The 18,088-nt window shown below is 39.0% G+C and overlaps 1 protein-coding gene and 1 pseudogene across 1 annotated transcript in view; both read right to left on the reverse strand.

Annotated features, from left to right (window-relative positions):
- The window catches only part of KATNAL2 (katanin catalytic subunit A1 like 2), a 71,027-nt gene extending 62,971 nt beyond the window's left edge, over positions 1–8,056 (reverse strand). The window contains exon 1 of the mRNA XM_081801298.1: positions 7,187–8,056. Within this exon, the coding sequence (XP_081657424.1) occupies positions 7,187–7,237 (51 nt within the window). The 5' untranslated portion in view covers positions 7,238–8,056. The remainder of the gene's footprint in view (positions 1–7,186) is intronic.
- A 3,888-nt stretch (positions 8,057–11,944) lies between these two features.
- On the reverse strand, positions 11,945–12,295 carry LOC102739109 (small nuclear ribonucleoprotein Sm D3 pseudogene; annotated as a pseudogene).
- Between the last annotated feature and the right edge of the window lie 5,793 nt (positions 12,296–18,088).

Consider the following 18,088-nt stretch of genomic DNA (forward strand, 5'->3'; position numbering starts at 1 on the left):
GGGCATGTTCTGCGTGGAGCACTGGGTGTTATGCACAAACAATGAATCATGGAACACTACATCTAAAACTAATGATGTAATGTATGGGGATTAACATAACAATAAAAAAAGAGTCTCTTATGGTTTGTGTCCCTCTCTGTTTTTATCTTTTTATTTTTCCTTCCCTTCCCCTATGTTCATCTGTTTTGTTTCTTAAATTCTACATATGAGTGAAATCATAGGGTATTTGTCTTTCTCTGACTGACTTATTTCACTTAGCATTATACCCTCTAGTTCCATCCACTTCTTTGCCAACGGCAAGATTTTATTCTTTTTGATGGCCAAGTAATACTCCATTGTGTATATATACCACATATTCTTTATCCATTCATCTGTTGATGGACATCTGGGCTCTTTCCATAGTCTATAAACACTGGGATGAAGGTGCCCCTTTGAATCACTGTGTTTGTATCCTTTGGTTAAATACTAAGTAGTACAATTGCTGGGTCATAGAGTAGCTCTATTTTTAAATTTTTGAGGAACTTCCATACTGTTTTCCAGAGTGGCTATATCAGCTTGTGTTCCCACCAACAGTGTAAGAGGGTTCCCCTTTCTCTGCATCCTTGCCAACATCTGTCATTTCCTGAGTTGTAATTTTAGTCATTCTGACTTGGTGTGAGGTGGTATTGCATTGTGGTTTTGATTTGTATTTCCCTGTGCAGAGTAATGTTGAGCATTTTTTCATGTGTCTGTTGGCCATTTGTATGTCTTCTTTAGAGAAATGTCTGTTCATGTTTTCTGCCCATTTCTTGACTGGATTATTTGTTTTTTGGGTGTTGAGTTTGAGAAGTTTATAGATCTTGGATAGTAGCCCTTTATCTGATAAAACATTTCAAATATCTTCTCCCATTCTGTTGGTTGTCTTTTAGTTTTGTCAGCTGTTTCCTCTGCTGTACAAAGGATCTATAGTTCATTTTTGCTTTTGTTTCCCTTGCCTTTGGAGCTGTGTCTAGCAAGAAGTTGCTGTGGCCAAGATCTCAGAGGTCGCTGCCTGTGTTCTCCTCTAGGATTTTGATGGATTCCTGTCTCACTTAAGGTCTTTCATCCATATTGAGTTTATTTTTTTGTGTATTGTGTAGGAAAATGGTCCAGTTTCATTCTTCTGCATGTGGCTGTCCAATTTTCCCAACACCATTTGTTGAAGAGACTGTCTTTTTTCCATTGGATATTCTTTCCTGCTTTGTTGAAGATTAGTTGAGGGTCCATTTCTGGGTTTTCTATTCTGTTCCATTGATTTATGTGTCTGTTTTTGTGCCAGTTCCATACTGTCTTGATGATTATAGCTTTGTAATATAGCTTGAAGTCCAGAATTTCGATGCCACCAGCTTTGGTTTTTTGGTTGTTTTTTTTTTTTTTTTCAACATTCCTGTGGCTATTTGGGGTCTTTTGTGGTTCCATATAAATTTTAAGATTCTTTGTTCCAGTTTTTGAAAAATGTTGATGATATTTTGATAGGGATTGCATTAAATGTGTAGATTGCTCTAGGTAGCATAGACGGTTTAACAATATTTATTCTTCCAGTCCATGAGCATGGAATGTTTTTCCATCTCTTTGTGTCTTCCTCAATTTCTTTCATAAGTGTTCTGTAGTTTTCAGAGTACAGATCCTTTACCTCTTTGGTTAGGTTTATTCCTACATATCTTATGGTTTTTGGTGCAATTGTAAATGGGATTGATTCCTTCATTTCTTTCTTCCGTCTCATTGTTAGGATATAGAAATGCAACTGACTTTTGTGCATTGGTTTTATATCCTGCCACTTTGCTGAATTCCTGTATGAGTTAGCAATTTTGGGGTGGAGTATTTTGGGTTTTCAACATAGAGTACTATGATACTCTATTGAGTATCATGTCACCTGCAAAGAGTGAAAGTTTGACTTCTTCTTTGCCAATTTGGATGCTTTTTATTTCTTTTTGTTGTCTGATTGCTGAGGCTAGGACTTCTAGTACTATGTTGAACAACAGTGATGAGAGTGGACATCCCTGTTGTGTTCCTGACCTTAGGGGAAAGCTCTCAATCTTTCTCCGTTGAAGATGATATTCACTGTGGGTTTTCATATATGGCTTTTATGATATTGAGGTATGTTCCCTCTATCCCTACACTGTGGAGAGTTTTTATCAAGAAAGGATGTTGTATTTTGTCAAATGCTTTCTCTGCATCCATTGAGAGGATCATACAGTTCTTGTCCTTTCGTTTATTAATGTGGTATATCACATTGATTGATTTGCAGATGTTGAACCACCCTTGCAGCCCAGGAATAAATCCCACTTGGCCATGGTGAATAATCCTTTTAAGGTATTGTTGGATCCTATTAGCTAGTAACTTGGTGAGAATTTCTGCATCCATATTCATCAGGGATCTCCTTTTTTTTTTTTTTTTTTTAGGGATCTCCTTTTTGATGGGGTCTTTGTCTGGTTTTGGGGTCAAGGGAATGCTGGCCTCATAGAAAGAGTTTGGAAGTTTTCCTCCCATTTCTATTTTTTGAAACAGCTTCAGAAGAATAGGTATTAATTCTTCTTTAAATGTTTGGTAGAAATCTACTGGGAGACATCTGGCCCTGGACTCTTGTTTGTTGGGAGATTTTTGATTACTGCTCCAATTTCTTTGCTGGTTATGGATCTGTTTTCTATTTCTTTCTGTTTCAGTTTTGGTCATTTATATGTTTCTAGGAATGCATCCATTTTCTTCCAAATTGCCTAATTTGTTGGCATATAATTGCTCATAATATTCTCTTATAAATGTTTTTATTTCTTTGGTGTTGGTTGTGAAACAAGAAAAGTCTCAAATGCACAATCTATCCTTACACCTAAAGGAGCTGGAAAAAGAACAGCAAATAAAGCCTAAATCGAGCAGGAGAAGAGAAATAATAAAGATTAGAGCACAAATCAATGATATAGAAATTAAAAAAAAACAATAGAAGAGATCAACAAAGTTAGGAGCTGGTTCTTTGAAAGAATTACTAAGATTGAAAACCCCTTGCCCTTTAATTTTATTGATTGTTTCCTTCGCTGTGCAGAAGCTTTTTATCTTGATGAAGTCCCAATAGTTCATTTTTGCTTTTGTTTCCCTTGCCTCCAGAGATGTGTCTAGTAAGAAGTTGCTACAGCTGAGGTCAAAGATGTTGCTGCCTATAATCTCCTCTAGGATTTTGATGGTTTCCTATCTCACATTTTTTAATTTATTTTTGTGTACAGTGTAAGAAAATGGCCCAGTTTCATTCTTCTGCATGTGGCTGTCCAGTTTTCCCAAAACTATTTGTTGAAGCGGCTGTCTTTTTCCATTGGATATTCTTCCCTGCTTTGTCAAAGATTAGTTGACCATATAGTTGTGGTCCATTTCTGAGTTTTCTATTCTGTTCCATTGATCTAGGTGTCTGTTTTTATGCCAGTTCCATACTGTCTTGATGACTACAGCTTTGTAATATAGTTTGAAGTCCAGAATCGTGATGCCTCCAGCTTTGCTTTTCTTTTTCAGGATTGCTTTGGCTATTCGGGGTCTTTTGTGGTTCCATACAAATTTTAGGATTGTTTGTTCCAGTTTTTGAAAAATGTTGATGGTATTTTGATAGGGATTGCATTAAATGTGAGCGATGTTTATAGCAACACGGGCCTACCTCAAGAAGCAAGAAAAGTCTCAAAATCTCAAATTAACAACCTATCCTTATAACCTAAAGGAGCTAGAAACAGAAGAACAAATAAATTCCAAAAAAAGCCAGGAGTAGGAGGGAAATAATTAAGATTAGAGCAGAAATGGATGGAGGGAAAAAAGGACAAAGACCCTAGAAGAGGAAGTGACAACAAATATGACAATAAAATTGACAAATGGAAAGCAATTAGATAAATGCCAGCTGACTTAAGAGAGCACAGAAAGACAAAAGCAAAAGACAACCAAAATCAAAGAAAACCAACACCTATAGAGAAAGTAGTGAACAAGAAGCATCTAAGTATGACAGAGCCCTAGACAATTACAGGAACTGAGTGCACTGGGTACTTCGGGAGTCACCAGGCACTTCTAAGGACAGAAATAATGAGGAGCAGGCTGAACACAGTGTAAGAGATTCCCTTCCCCACCCCAATCAGGTGACAATTCCTCCCCTACCCTGGCTGAAGATTGGACATTTATTCTGAGAAGAAACTCAACCACACAAACTTTGGAAAGGAAAAAGTAATTAAGTATGCAATTATGTAATTAAGGAAGGAGTAATTAAGTATAATCTGTGCACTAAATAGTGAGGAGAAATCCCCCACCCCACACAGAGCTGTCTTCCCCTGTTTAACTCCAACAATGGTGGCAACCAAGCTTATTGTGCCCTTATTCCTATAGGAGGGTGTAGAGGATTTCTCCCTGGAGAAATTGAAGATCTCAGAGCAATTGTATATGTATGTATAATTTGAAACAACAATAAAATCAACCAAATAAAAAGGAAGTATTCTGGAAATCCTAATACAGTAGATGATGTAGATGATCAAAATTGCTTGTGGACACGCAATCCTTTTTATAGTCAGTTCACCCACCTCCACCTTCTTCCTTCTGCAGACCCCTAATCAGCACAACTCCTTGACTTACGCCCCCTGCAAAATCAAGCCATCAATGGCCATACCTAAATATGTCTCTCAGCGCCATCTAGGGAATAAAACAAAAAATAAAAGTGGATCTGCCTTCAAGTTACATGAATTGTTTGACAGGCTATGTCACATGCAGGAAGCAGTAACACAAATTAATCACAAATTAGGGGCACCTGAGTGGCTCAGTTGGTTAAGCAGCTGACTCTTGATCTCAGCTCAGGTCTTGATTGCAGGGTTGTGAGTTCAAGTCCCATGTGGAGCCTACTTTAAAAAAAATTAGGGGTGCCTGGGTGGCTCAGTAGGTTGAGCATACAACTCTTGAAATCAGCTCAGGTCATGATCTCAGGGTCCTGGGATGGAGCCCCACATTAGGCTCCCTGCTCAGTAGGGAGTCCACTTCAGGATTCTTTCTCTCTCCCTCTGCCCCCCCCCCAAGTAGATGAATAAATCTTAAAAAAATTAATCACAATTAAATACTAACTTGTATGGTACAGAATATGTGGAGTTCAGAGACATGTCAGATCAAAGAGAATGTGCCTGGATCAGTGGGAGGCAAAGCAGAAAGTGGTGAAGAAGAGACTGGATGCGGAAACTGGGCTACACCATTGCAGTGCTCTGTAGGTCACGTCAAGGTTTGGGGGTTTTATCATAAGTGTAATGAAAAGCCAATAAAAAGATCCCAGCTAGGGAGTGACACAATTTTAAGAAGATCACTGGATGAAGCATGGACTAGAGGGAGGCAAAAACCAATAGGAAGAATAGTTAGGAGGCTATTGCAGTGTATATGTAAGAGATTATGGTGGATTGGATCAGGATCTCAGCTGCAGAGATAAGGATGTTTAAAGACCTATTATAGAAGTAGAATCAGTAAGATTTGCTGCTGTCTTCCCTATGTGGAGGACAGAAGGGAGGGACTAGGAGGAAGGAGCTAAGGAATACTCCCAGAATTCTGATTTGGGCAATTGGTGGATGGTGGTTTCACATTCCCAGGTGGAGGAAGACTGGGAAAGGTACAGGTTTTAGAAGGGAAGCAAAAAGTTAGATATTGAACAAATTAAGATGCAGATTCTTGAGATATGCCCCTAGATTTGTCAAGTAATCAGTTGATTCATTATCCTCTCTGTATTCCATCTTCTAGGACACCGTGTGGGCTTGGGGCCCAGCAAAGAAATCCACTCTAGAGTCAGTTTAGGGGGTGGGGGGTTGTTGGCATATAGATGGCATTGGAAATCATGAATATATATGAGACCATTTAGGGCAGTGGTTTTCAAACCTGGGTATGTGTTTACAATGCACTTTTCAAGACCCCATCCCAGATTGTTTCTGATTCAGTAAGTCTTGGTGAGGTCCAGGAATCTGCTTTATTAAAAGTCAATGCAAAATGTTCTGTATGTGGGTAATTTGGGCTAGACTGAAATAGGCTTGAGGACAATCCAAGCTTGAGGAACACCAACCTTTTCCAGAAGCTGTAGAGAAATAGAGAGAGGTTGGTAGGTAGAGGGGAATGTGAGGGCAACCAGAGGGTTATCTCTTCTTCTGTATTATTTGTTTGTTTGTTTTTTAAGGTCGGAGACACTAGGGCAGTGGTTCATAACCTTGGCTACACATTGTAATCACCTGCTGGGCTTTAAAAAAAAAAAATGTTGATGCACAGAATCCAACCAAAATCAGTAAATCAGAATCTCTAGAGGTGGGGGCCCAGATATCAGTATTTTTTTTTTTAAAGATTTTATTTATTTATTTGAGAGAGAGAATGAGAAAGAGAGAGCACAAGATGGGGGAGGGTCAGAGGGAGAAGCAGACTCCCCGCTGAGCAGGGAGCCCGATGCGGGACTCGATTCCGGGACTCCAGGATCATGACCTGAGCCGAAGGCAGTCGCTTAACCAACCGAGCCACCCAGGCGCCCAAGTATTTTTTTTTTTTAACTTTAATTTTATTTATCCTCCCTTCTCCCCAAAGCATTGTTTTTATTTCCCCAGTGCCTGGCATTGAGTATGTCCTCAATTCATGGGGGTTGTTGTGTAAAGTACTGCTGGGCAGTTAGCAGATGGTACAACAGAAACCACTGTATGACCTGTAAAGTTCATGTAATCTTCGTGTGAAAAGGATTAGAGTCCAAGAACTGAAGCCCGAGAAGGGAATTAAATACCTAAGGTCTCTCAGCCTTGGTAAGTGGAGAATCAGGATCAGAACCCAGGGTCCCAACTGCCAGGTCAGAGCTACCCTGCCTTTCAACAATCTGCCTTTTAACCACTCCCCACACCTGCTCACCCATCAGGACAGCCGGTCTAATAAACAACACACCGTTTCCTAAATCACGAACTGCGGTCCCTTTCATTAAATCCGTAGGCACTCCCAAACCGCCCTCGGTCCCAGACGCATCCTATTCCCATCACAGCCTCAAGCCCAGTCCCGGGACTTGACCAGTGGGGCCTAAGGTCCCTCCCTGCCCTTGTGCCACTCGGCGGCGGGGGGTTGGGGGGGGCTGTGTCGCCATAGCAACCGGGGGACACACAAATCGGCCCGTAGCAACAGGAGAGAAGAGTTCCTAGTACAGGTCTTTTTTTGTATATGCTTTCCTTACCGCTTCCCGTGCCTGGTGCGTGAATTTGAGGGTCTGGTAAGAAAGCTCCATTAGCTCCTGTTTTAGGGCCGGAGAGGTGAAAAGGGCCAGTTAAACTAGCCTGCCCAGTACTTCCAAAGAAAGCGGCTCGGAGAAACCTAACGCTTAACCAGCCCGCCCCTTTCAGGATTGGTCGGAGCCTAGACAGGTCAGCCAATCGCTGGACACAAATGGATTCTTTCTCATGCCAATCAATATTAAAAATAAGCACGTTTAATCCGGAGCGTTTGCACGCCATTGACCAATCAAGAGATGGAGAGGGGATGATTGACAGGACTTGGGGCGGGGCTTGAAATAGTTTGGGTTCGCTTAATTTCTGTCTCTAAAATGCAATTTACTAAATTTATGTATTTGTCCTTGATTTCGGCAGTTGTTTAGGCCTTTGTGACCCAACGCCTACGTTCCCAAGACTACATTTTGACATCCCGTCTTTTCTAGGCCCCCATCTCCCCCCGTATTAAGGTAAAGGTTTGGAAGGAACTTCCTGCTTTACTTTGAAATGTCTGCAAGTGGTCCTTGTAGACTGGAAGAATCTGCTGTGGACTTTGGCTGTCAGAAGCTTTCTGGGATGCAAAGTGTGCATCAACCTTTCCCTTCTCCTCCAACTCCCTCCACGCCAGACCTATGCTCATTAAAAGCCAACAAACATGGACTTGACATTTTCCTCTGCTCCATTTTCCTCATGTGTTAACTACTTTGTGTCTTCGATATCTTTCCCTTCTGTCTCACTTGCTGTTAATCCCATTCTAAACCATCCCCTCTTCATTATCTTCGGGCTTCTTCTTCCATTCTCTACCCTTAGGATACAAAATATCCAAGTTTCCTCAATCTAATACAAAACAAAACAAAACCCAAAAAACCTCTCATCTTATAATTGCTGAATTGAATCACCTCTCTCCCATTCACTTCAAGCTTTTTGAAAGGACTAGGTGTCCTCTTCTTCCCTTTGTCACCTTCCATCCATTTCTCAAAACATTCTGTCCCTCCTCCTTTGAAGCTGTTCTTACCAGAGTCTTTAATAACTTCCTAATTAGGAAAGCCAATTATAGATTATTTTACACCTTGATCTTATTTAAACTTAGCACCATTTGAACTGTTGACCACTCTCTCATTAGAAATAATAGCTACAATTTATTAAACATCTATAGCACCAGACAACGCACTTTTTTGTGGTTATCTAATTTAATCCTAACATCCCATGGAGACGTCATTAACACTCCCAATTTACAGTTGTGGAAATGGGCACAAAGAGCCAAATTAGCCAATTTTAAGTTATCCAACAAGATAAAATTAGGATGCAAAACTGTCTCCTGAATGAAGCCAGTGTGCCTTTCCACTACACATGCTGCCACCTTCCCTGTCCAGTTTCACCTGTCATTCCTCCAACCCGGGCAACCCCCCACTCCCATTCCCAGATTACATGAATTGTGAACTACTTCTGAGCAGTTTCTTTTGCTTAGAGGATCACTCTCACTTCATTTGCTTAATAAAAGCCTATATTGCCTCCTAAGACACAGCTCAGAAATCACCTTCTAGGACAGTTCAGTGGAGCTTTTCCAATCACTACACTTACCCCCGGTAGAGTTTAGGCAGAGAGAAAATTGGTCCTGATTTCGTTGCATACCTTTCCTGTTGCACTTATTACATTGTTTTGTTGACATAATTTTTAAAAAATTTAAAACAGAATTCTCTTTAATATGAACGGACACATGTCAAAGATGCCCCTTAAGTCCTTGAGGGAGCTAGTTAAATGGTAAAGGTGGTTTAAAGAGCATTTTGAGGTACCAGGTATTCACAGGCATTTAAAGAAAACAAAGTTAGAATAAGGGGCGCCTGGGTGGCTCAGTCATTAAGCATCTGCCTTCGGCTCAGTTCATGATTCCAGGGTCCTGGGATCGAGCCCCGCATTGAGCCCCACAGTGAGCCCTGCATCGAGCCCTTCATTGAGCCCCGCATGGGACTCCCTGCTCCCTGCTCAGCAGGAAGCCTGCTTCTCCCTCTCCCACTCCCCCTGCTTGTGTTCCTTCTCTCGCTGTCTCTCTCTCTGTCAAAAAAATAAATAGAATCTTTAAAAAAAAAAAAAAGAAAGAAAACAAAGTTAGAATAAGACTGCTGGATTATATACAAAACTGGCCAATGTTCTACAGGGCAATACAACCATAGCCTTTGGAATTTTTTCTAAGGGGAATAGATACATTCCTCTAGTTTTGGCCATTTACATTTCAATTTTAATTAAAATTTAAAAAGTTAAAAATTCAATCCCTCAGTCACACTAGCCCCATCTCTAGTATTTAGCTGTCATATGTAGCTTGTGGCTGATACATTGAGCAACACACATCTAGAATATTTCCATCATCACAGAAAGTCCTATTGGATAGAGATTGGGCCTCCTAAACATTGTTCTAGTGTGACACGGAAAGGTCATGCTATACTGTTTTGCTTTATTTCCAAACTTAATGTAATTTTTTCTAAGGAATCTCCTTCATGTGACCACTGGCTTTCAAACTTTTCTAACCAAGACTCACATTAAGAAATTCATTTCGATCAACTAATATTTGACAAGTCAAGAATACTCAATGGGGGAAGGACAGTCTCTTCAATAAATTGCGTTGGGAAAACTAGATATTCACATTCACAAGAATGAAATGGGACCCCTATCTTATACCATTTATGAAAATTAACTTGAAATGGATTAAAAACTTAAACATAAGACCTGAAACCATAAAACTCCTAGAAGAAAACATAGGAAAAAGTTCTTTAACATCGGTCTTAGCAATGGTTTTTTTTGGATATGCACCAAAGTACAAGCAACAAAAACAAAAATCAACTATAGCAAACTAGAAAGCTTCTTCACAACAGAAGAAATTATCAATGAAATGAAAAGAGAACCTATGGAATCAAAGAAAATATTTGCAAACCATCTTTCTGTTAAGGGGTTAATATCCAAACTACATAAGGAACTTACACAACTCAATAGCAAAAAACAAACAAACAAAAAAACCCAAACAATCCAATAAAAAAAAAAAAACAACGGGAGACATACAAATGAACAAGTTCATGAAAAGGTGCTCAACATCTCTAATCATCAGGAAAATGCAAATCAAAAACACAGTGAGATATACCTTACCCCTGTTAGAATGACTACTATTAAAAAGACAACAAATGCAGGCAAGGACACAAAGAAGGGGGAACCCTTATGCACTGTTGGTGGCAATATGAATTGGTACAACCACTATGGAAAACAGTATGGAAGCTCCTCAAAAAATTAAAAATAGAACTACTATTTGATCTATCACTTCTGGATATATACCCAAAGGGAAAGAAATCACCAGCTTGAAGAGATATCTGTACCCTCAAGTTCATTGCAGCACTATTTACAATAGCCAAGACATGGAAACAACTTGAAAATCCAGATGATTATAGAAATACGTCTCTATATGTGCTGAAAGAAAAAAAAATACCATTGACTTAGAATTCTATATCCAATGAAAATACTGTTCAGAAATGAAGGTGACTTTGAAAAGGTGGCTGCCAGGAGCTGGAAGCTCAGAAAGGACACTGTGGAAGTGTTCTAGATGAAGAATAATAAGGCAGGGACTATAAGGGCTGAGAGAGGAGATTCTCAGATGAGGTCTTTGGAGATCACCCAACCACAGAGTTACTCCTACTGTTAGTTTTCTATTTTTTAAAAAAGATTTTATTTATTTATTTGTCAGAGAGAGAGAGAGAGCACAAGCAGGGGAAGCAGTAGGCAGAGTCTGGAGAAGTAGCCTCCTGCTGAGCAAGGAGTCCGATGCGGGACTCAATTCCAGGACCCTGGGATCATGACCTGAGCTGAAGGCAGACGCTTAACGGACTGAGCCACCCAGGCGTCCCTACAGTGAGTTTTCTAGACCAGAGATCTTATCACACTATTACTTAGAAAACCCTTCATCTTGACATGTATGTCCCCAATCTCATCTCACCCTGTCTTAAAATTAGTTTTGATTAAAGCCACCACTTTAAAAAGAAAAAGCAAACACAAATGCATAAGCTTTCCCTTTAAGCAAGAAACTCAGGTTTGCCTGGCTGGCTCAGTCAGTAGAGCATGTGACTCTTGATCTCAGGATTGTGAGTTCAAGTCCCACACTGGGCACAGAGCTTACTTAAAAGGAAAAAAGAAAGAAAGGAACTCAACTTTTCTCACTGAAATTCTCTGCTAGCTAGATTTGCCGGGCTAGGGCAGTGTTTCTCAGACTTGCGACTATTGACATTTTGGGATAGATAATTCTTTGTTGTGGGGGACTGACCTGTGCTTACTAGGATGTTTAGCAGCATCCCTGGCCTCTGTCTGCTAGATTCCAGTAGCACTCCCCCAAATTGTGACAACCGAAAATGTCTCCAGGCATTGCTGAACGCCAAATGTCCCCGGGGGAGTAAACTCATCCTAAGATTAGAACCTAGGATATACACATAAGCATGCACGCCCTCCATCCCCAACCCAGATAAATTAAAAGAAAAAAATAAGGGCAAAGTTCTGTTCAACAGACCATTTTTTTTTCTTTTTTAAAAATTTTACTTCCAGTGTAGTTAACATACAGTGTTATATTAGTTTCAGGCCTGCAATAGAGTGACTCGACAATTCTATATGTTACTCAGTGCTCATCATGATAAGTGTGCTCTTAATCCCCTTCATTTATTTCCCCCATCCACCCCCCAATTCAACAGATAAATTTATCTTCACTTCTGAAAGATGTTTCCATGTCCCATTCTATACCCTCTTCCACTCAGGGCCACATGGACCTTTTCCACAGCTGGCCCCTTGAGACTTTGTTTTTCTTTTTCACGCTCTTTCACATGGGGGCACTTTTCAGCATGTCAGGGAAATTCGGAAAGATCTTGCTGCCACAGATGTGCACCTGGTCCGGCTGTGCCACGTGGCATCTCTGGAGGGGATTGTGATATTGGACATCTGGCAGTTCCTGTTATCCTCTGCCCCTGAGCTTCCCATGGTGCACCTCACCGGTGTTTGTCTCTCATTTTGTGGCCTTTAGTCTTAAGTAGGACCTGAATTGGCACACCAGTAGACATCTCAACAGGAAAAGAGTGTGGCCTGGGCCTCCTCTTCCTTTCTGGTGCAGCAGTAATTCCAGGGACCGTGAAGGTGTGAGATGAGCGAATGATAGGTTCCCTGCTCTCGGAACCAATTTTTTTAATGTATCAACGTGTTGCTTCCCAAACTATTAATACCTACCGAGAAAAGAAAAATTCTCCTTTTTCTAAGAAACACGTATTTTTCCCTCCTTTCATAAAACACATTAAAATTCCTTATGCTTGAGTTCTAAACAGTCTAAATAATGACCAAGGTAACAAAATTGTGTCTGATGCATATATTAATGATGCTTTCAAGCTGTGTCATTTGAGGTCCATGAGCTACAGCTCAAGGTTACCGCTTCTTTCTCAACGCATATTATTTTCTGAAGTATTGAAAACACAGTCCAACTTCAGCTGGAGAAAACAAATTATTCCACTTGCTCTTTCTCCCACAGTGAGGATGTTCTATAAAGTGAATTCTGAGTGTTTTTAAATCATAATCTTTGATTTATTGATTACTCTCTTCAAATCATACTTTAATCCATCAATTCCCATCCCTTTCTCTCCCCTAGCCCCTCCCCAAGTAAACACCTTGGATTTCTGTATTCACCACCTCACTTACGTCAAACGACTTCAGTAGGGCTTCTCAAGGCATGCAAGAATGGGGGGGAGTTTTCAAGAATGACAAGAAATATACCTGCCTCACTGCAAACCCTGTGACAGTCAACTATAAGTCATCTCCGAATCTATATTGTTAAAACTCCATTTTTTATGTTGCTAAAAAAAAAATCCCGCCATTCTTTAAAAACTGTCAACTCTGTCAATGGGAAGAGAAAACGTTTTAATCATATAGCCATTCTGTGTCAATATAAATCTCTCTCTGCCGACGATTGTTGAAATGTGAGAATAAAACTTTTTCTGGATTTTATCCAAAACAAGAATGAAATCTGGGTTTTGCCCCAAAACTCTTATCAGTGTTATTTTTCTAAATCGCCCTAAATGGTATTAAAATGTTGGCTCTGGGATGCCTGGGTGGCTCAATCGGTGAAGTACCTGCCTTCGGCTCAGGTCATGATCCCAGGGTCCTGGGATGGAGCCCCGCATTGGGCTCCCTGCTCCACGGGAAGCTTGCTTCTCCCTCTCCCACTCCCCCTGCTTGTGTTCCCTCTCTCCTTGTGTCTCTCTCTGTCAAATAAATAAATAAAATCTTTAAAATAAATAAATAAAAATAAACATAAAAATAAATAAAATGTTGGCTTTGGCTTCCTTACCTCATCTCCACCACCCTCCTCCTGCTGCCCTCCTGCAGCCACACGGAGAAGCTCAGGCTCCCCTCCAGAGCCACACAGGCCAGGATTGAAACCTTCACTGCTCTGTGATTTTCGGAATGTTTTTGGACCCGTTCAAGCCTTGTCTCCTCGTCTGGAAAATGGGACTAATAATACCCTCTCATAATGTTACAATAATTAAATGAGACAATGCATGGGCAAGACTCTCTTAGTCAAGTTTCCTTGATGAAGAGATGGTTTACTTTTCTGCTTTTGGAATGAATCATCAACAAAACAAAGAGACTTACCCACGCTCATTTTAAAAATGAAGGGACCCGGTGTCATGAAAAGGACAGAGGAGTAACTATGTCTTTAAGCCCAGGAAACATTGAACACGAAGATCCAGAAAGGGCTGAAACCAGGGCAGCAGCTTCAGGGACCTCAACAGCTGTCCCCTTCGTTCAAAAATGTCCTGCCATCAACATGACTCATCTTCAAACTTCTTCAGCCTGCACAATTCTCAGCACAATTTTCAAGAAAAAGAATCTGATTGCTTCCTCCTGGCTAACAGATGGGCTTTTCTCACCCAGCGTTCGATCCAGATCCAATGAGCTATGACTAGAGAGGAGGCTTCCATGTCACAAATAGATTTTCGGGGCCTATGAGAAGGAGAGCAAGGCTGACATGCTCCCCAAGAAGTATGTGGTCCCAGTGCTTGGAAATGCCTGGTACATAATGAGCACTTAATGAATCTTAGCTGTTGTTATTGTTGACAGAGTACCCTGTAATTTTCAGCTTCCATATGTTTGATTATACCTTTTTTTTTTAAACCACTAAAGTGTCATTCCTCTCCTTTTTGAATGAAAAAGAAATCATTTATTCATTCCTCCAAAAAAATACGTCACACTTAATGAGTCAAGCAATATTCTTAGCAACGGGGATACAGCAGAGCATAACGTTCCTACTTTCATGGAATTTATATTCTAGAGGAAGCTGGAGACTCTGGGAATAACTGTACCCTTAAACCATGAACGAATATAATCTGAGGTAGTGAGAAGTTCCAAAAGAAAAATAAAACAGTTTGAAGGGGTAAATAATGATAGTGGAGGAAGACTAAGAGCTAAGTGTTGGATATAAAACAAGGATCTGTGGGCTGTGGTAAGGAGTTTAATTTTTATTTTTAGAGTGGTATAAACCCACAGAAAAGTTTGCATTGGGGGATGGTGAGAGCAGATTTATATTTATAAAATATCATTCTGGCTGTCGTGTGGAGAATAATTGTAGTGGAACAAGATAGAAAGCAAGGAAACAAGACAGGAGGCTACTCCAGTCATTCAAGCTGAGGAGCAGGGAAGTTGTAAAGAATGATCAGACTTGGGATGTATTTTGTGTTTTGTCTTATTATGAAATGTTTCAAGCACACAAACATAAAGAAAAGTAGGTTGGTATATCTACCTTCCAAATCTGTCATATCTTAACACTCTGCCATATTTGCTTCAGGTTCATTTTTTTTTTTTAAGAAAAAAACTTTATAAATATAGAATCTCCCAGAATACCCCACAGATCCCATTCCCTTCTCAGAGGTACCCACTGTCCTGGTTTTGGTATTCATCATTCACATGTATGTTTTTGAACTTTTATCACATATGTATATATCCGTAAATATATACCATTGCTTCATATTTTGGAAAAATTTGTAGAAAGGATATATGTAACTTTTTTCCAACTTGATTTTTGCATTTCACATTGTTTTTGGAATTTGCCCATTTATTTTATGTAACTCTGGCTTATTCAATTTTTTTCTTATTCTATACACATAGCATTCTTTTTCAGGAATATAACACAATGTATATACGCACTCTCTTGATGGACGAGGTAAGTTATTTCCAGTGTTTCACTATTACAAACAGTGATGTAATGAATACCCTTGTACATATCTCCTACTATGCACGTGCAGGTGTAAGAGTTTCTCTAGGTGAATACTTCCTAGCCTTTATCAGATCATAGCTCACGAAGAAAATGATGAAATTTTTGTGGCATGTTGATGAAGTAGAAAGGACTTAGAACACCTATATGGGCCTTGGTAAAAAAAAAAAAAAAGGCTCATTACTATTTTCTTATAAGAAAATAATGGAATAGTAAAGTGTTATGGAAAACGTAAAATAGTAAACTCATATAAAACTTCCAAAAAAAATTAATGAAAAGTTTGAGAGAACTTCCATAGCAGATTTAGTGCTTGAAAGGTCTATACTTCCTGATCAAGACATTTTAATGACAATATCTTCAAATTCCTGTGGATACAACTGAAAAGAAATTTTACATTTTTACAATCATTTAAAGGTTGAAGTGTTAGCAAACTGGTGCAGCCCAGCCACTGGTCTTTGTCAGAGACAAACTAAGAAACAGACTCTTCACTATGAAGAACAAATTGATGGTCACCAGAGGGGAGGTGGGTGGGGAAATGGATGAAATAGGTGATGGACATTAAAAAGTGCACTTATTGTGATGAGCACTGAGTAATGTATAGAATTGTTGAATCGCTATATTATACACCTGAAAACTAATATAATACTGTATGTTAACTATACTGGAATTAAAATGAAAAACTTAATAAAATTTTTAAAAAGGAAATAAAAATAAAGTGGGATGAACTCTAGGGATTAAAAGGGAATTAAACAGCATTTAAAACAAGGTTTGGGGGAGCCTGGGTGGCTCAGTTGGTTAAGTGCCCGGCTCTTGATTTTGGCTCAGGTCATGACCTCAGGGTCAAGAGGTCAAGGCCCGAGTCAGGCTCTGTGCTCAAGGCAGAGTCTGCTTGAGATTCTCTCTCCCTCTCCCTCTGCCCCTCCCCACCCCGCTCATGTTCTCTCTCTCTCTCAATAAATAAATAAAATCTTAAAAAAATAAAAAGGTAAAACAATTTATTTTAACTTACTTATAATGAAAAATAAAAATATAATTAATGTAACAAAATAAAGGTTGAAATTGTTATTTAAAAATCTAATACCCCCAAAAATATAAAATGAAAATAAAATAAAAATAAAAGTCTAATAGCCATTTCTTTTCTATCCTTGGAAAATATAACTTTGAATGATAAACATTTTATTTATCAAATATGATTTATCATTTAATGATAAACAAATAAGATTTGGATTCCAGTTGTGCTTATAGTACAGAGTTCCCATATACCTGTTTTCCTTATTAACACCTTCTGTTGATATGGTATATATGTCATAATTAATGAACAGATATTGATACATTATTATTAACTAAAATTCATACTTTATTCAGATTACATTGGTTCTTGCCTAATGTCCTTCTGTAGCAGGATCTCAGCCACATCATATTTAGTTGTTCTATCTCTTTAGGCTCCCCTTGGCTATGACTGTTTCTCTGCCTTACCTTGTTTTTGATGACCTTGAAATTTTTAAGGAATTCTGGTCAAGTAATTTGTAGAATGTTCCTCAATTGAGATCTGTCTGATGTTTTTCTCTTCATTAAACTGGGGTTATGGGTTTTTGAGAGGAAGACCACATAGGTAAAGTGCCATTCTCATGACATCACATCAAGGGTGCACACTATTATCATGACTTACCATATCTCATCAGAACCTGAGAGATGATAAAAAAAATTGTATCATGAGAGTCTCTGATAGAGAAGCAACTGAGAAACAGATTTGTAGCAGCTCCTCACAAATCTCCTTTTTGGTTTTTAGTCATCTGATCCTGTTTTCTGGCATGTCTGATAATTTCTGAGGAAATGTCAAGCGTTGTGTACAAATTATATGTTAGTTTTCCCCTTCATCAGTTTTTTCTATTATGTTTAGTATGTCTTTCTTCTTACCTTCCTTGGATATTTTTCTGTTCTGTTACTTAAAAGTTGTTTAGCTCAATTGATTGCCAGCCTTTTTTCTTTTCTAACATGTAAGATTAAGGTAATAAATTTCCCTATAAATGTGGTTTTAGGTACAACTCACAGATTTTGAGCTTATATTTTCATTCAGGTAGTATTAAATTTTCATAGTGATTTTTTCTTTGACTCATAGGTTATTTAGAAGGGTATTTCTTAATTTTCAAAACTATGGTGATTTTCTAGTTATCTCTTATTGATTTCTACCTTAATTGTGCATAGATCATAATCTGTATGATTTCAATCCTTTTAAATTTAGTGAAACTCAACAACAAAAAAACAGCCTCATTTTAAAAACTGGTAAAGGATTCGAGTAGACATTTCTTCAAAGAAGATATATATGTGGCCAATAAACACATGAAAAGATACTCAACATTAATAATCATTAAGGAAATGCACATCAAAACCATAAGACACCAGCTTGCTCCTATTAAGATGACAACTATTGAAAAACAGAAAATAACAAGTGTTAATGTGGATGGGAAGAATTTGGAACCCTTGTGCATTGCTGGTGGGAATGTAAAATGATGCAGCCACTTTTGAAAATGGTATGGCAGTTCCTCAAAATATAAAAACAGAATTACCATATGCTCCAGCATCCCACTTCTGAGTA

Source organism: Leptonychotes weddellii, chromosome 13 (genome assembly GCF_054177405.1).
Source record: "Leptonychotes weddellii isolate Sample4059 chromosome 13, ASM5417740v2, whole genome shotgun sequence".
Classification (NCBI taxonomy): domain Eukaryota; kingdom Metazoa; phylum Chordata; class Mammalia; order Carnivora; family Phocidae; genus Leptonychotes; species Leptonychotes weddellii.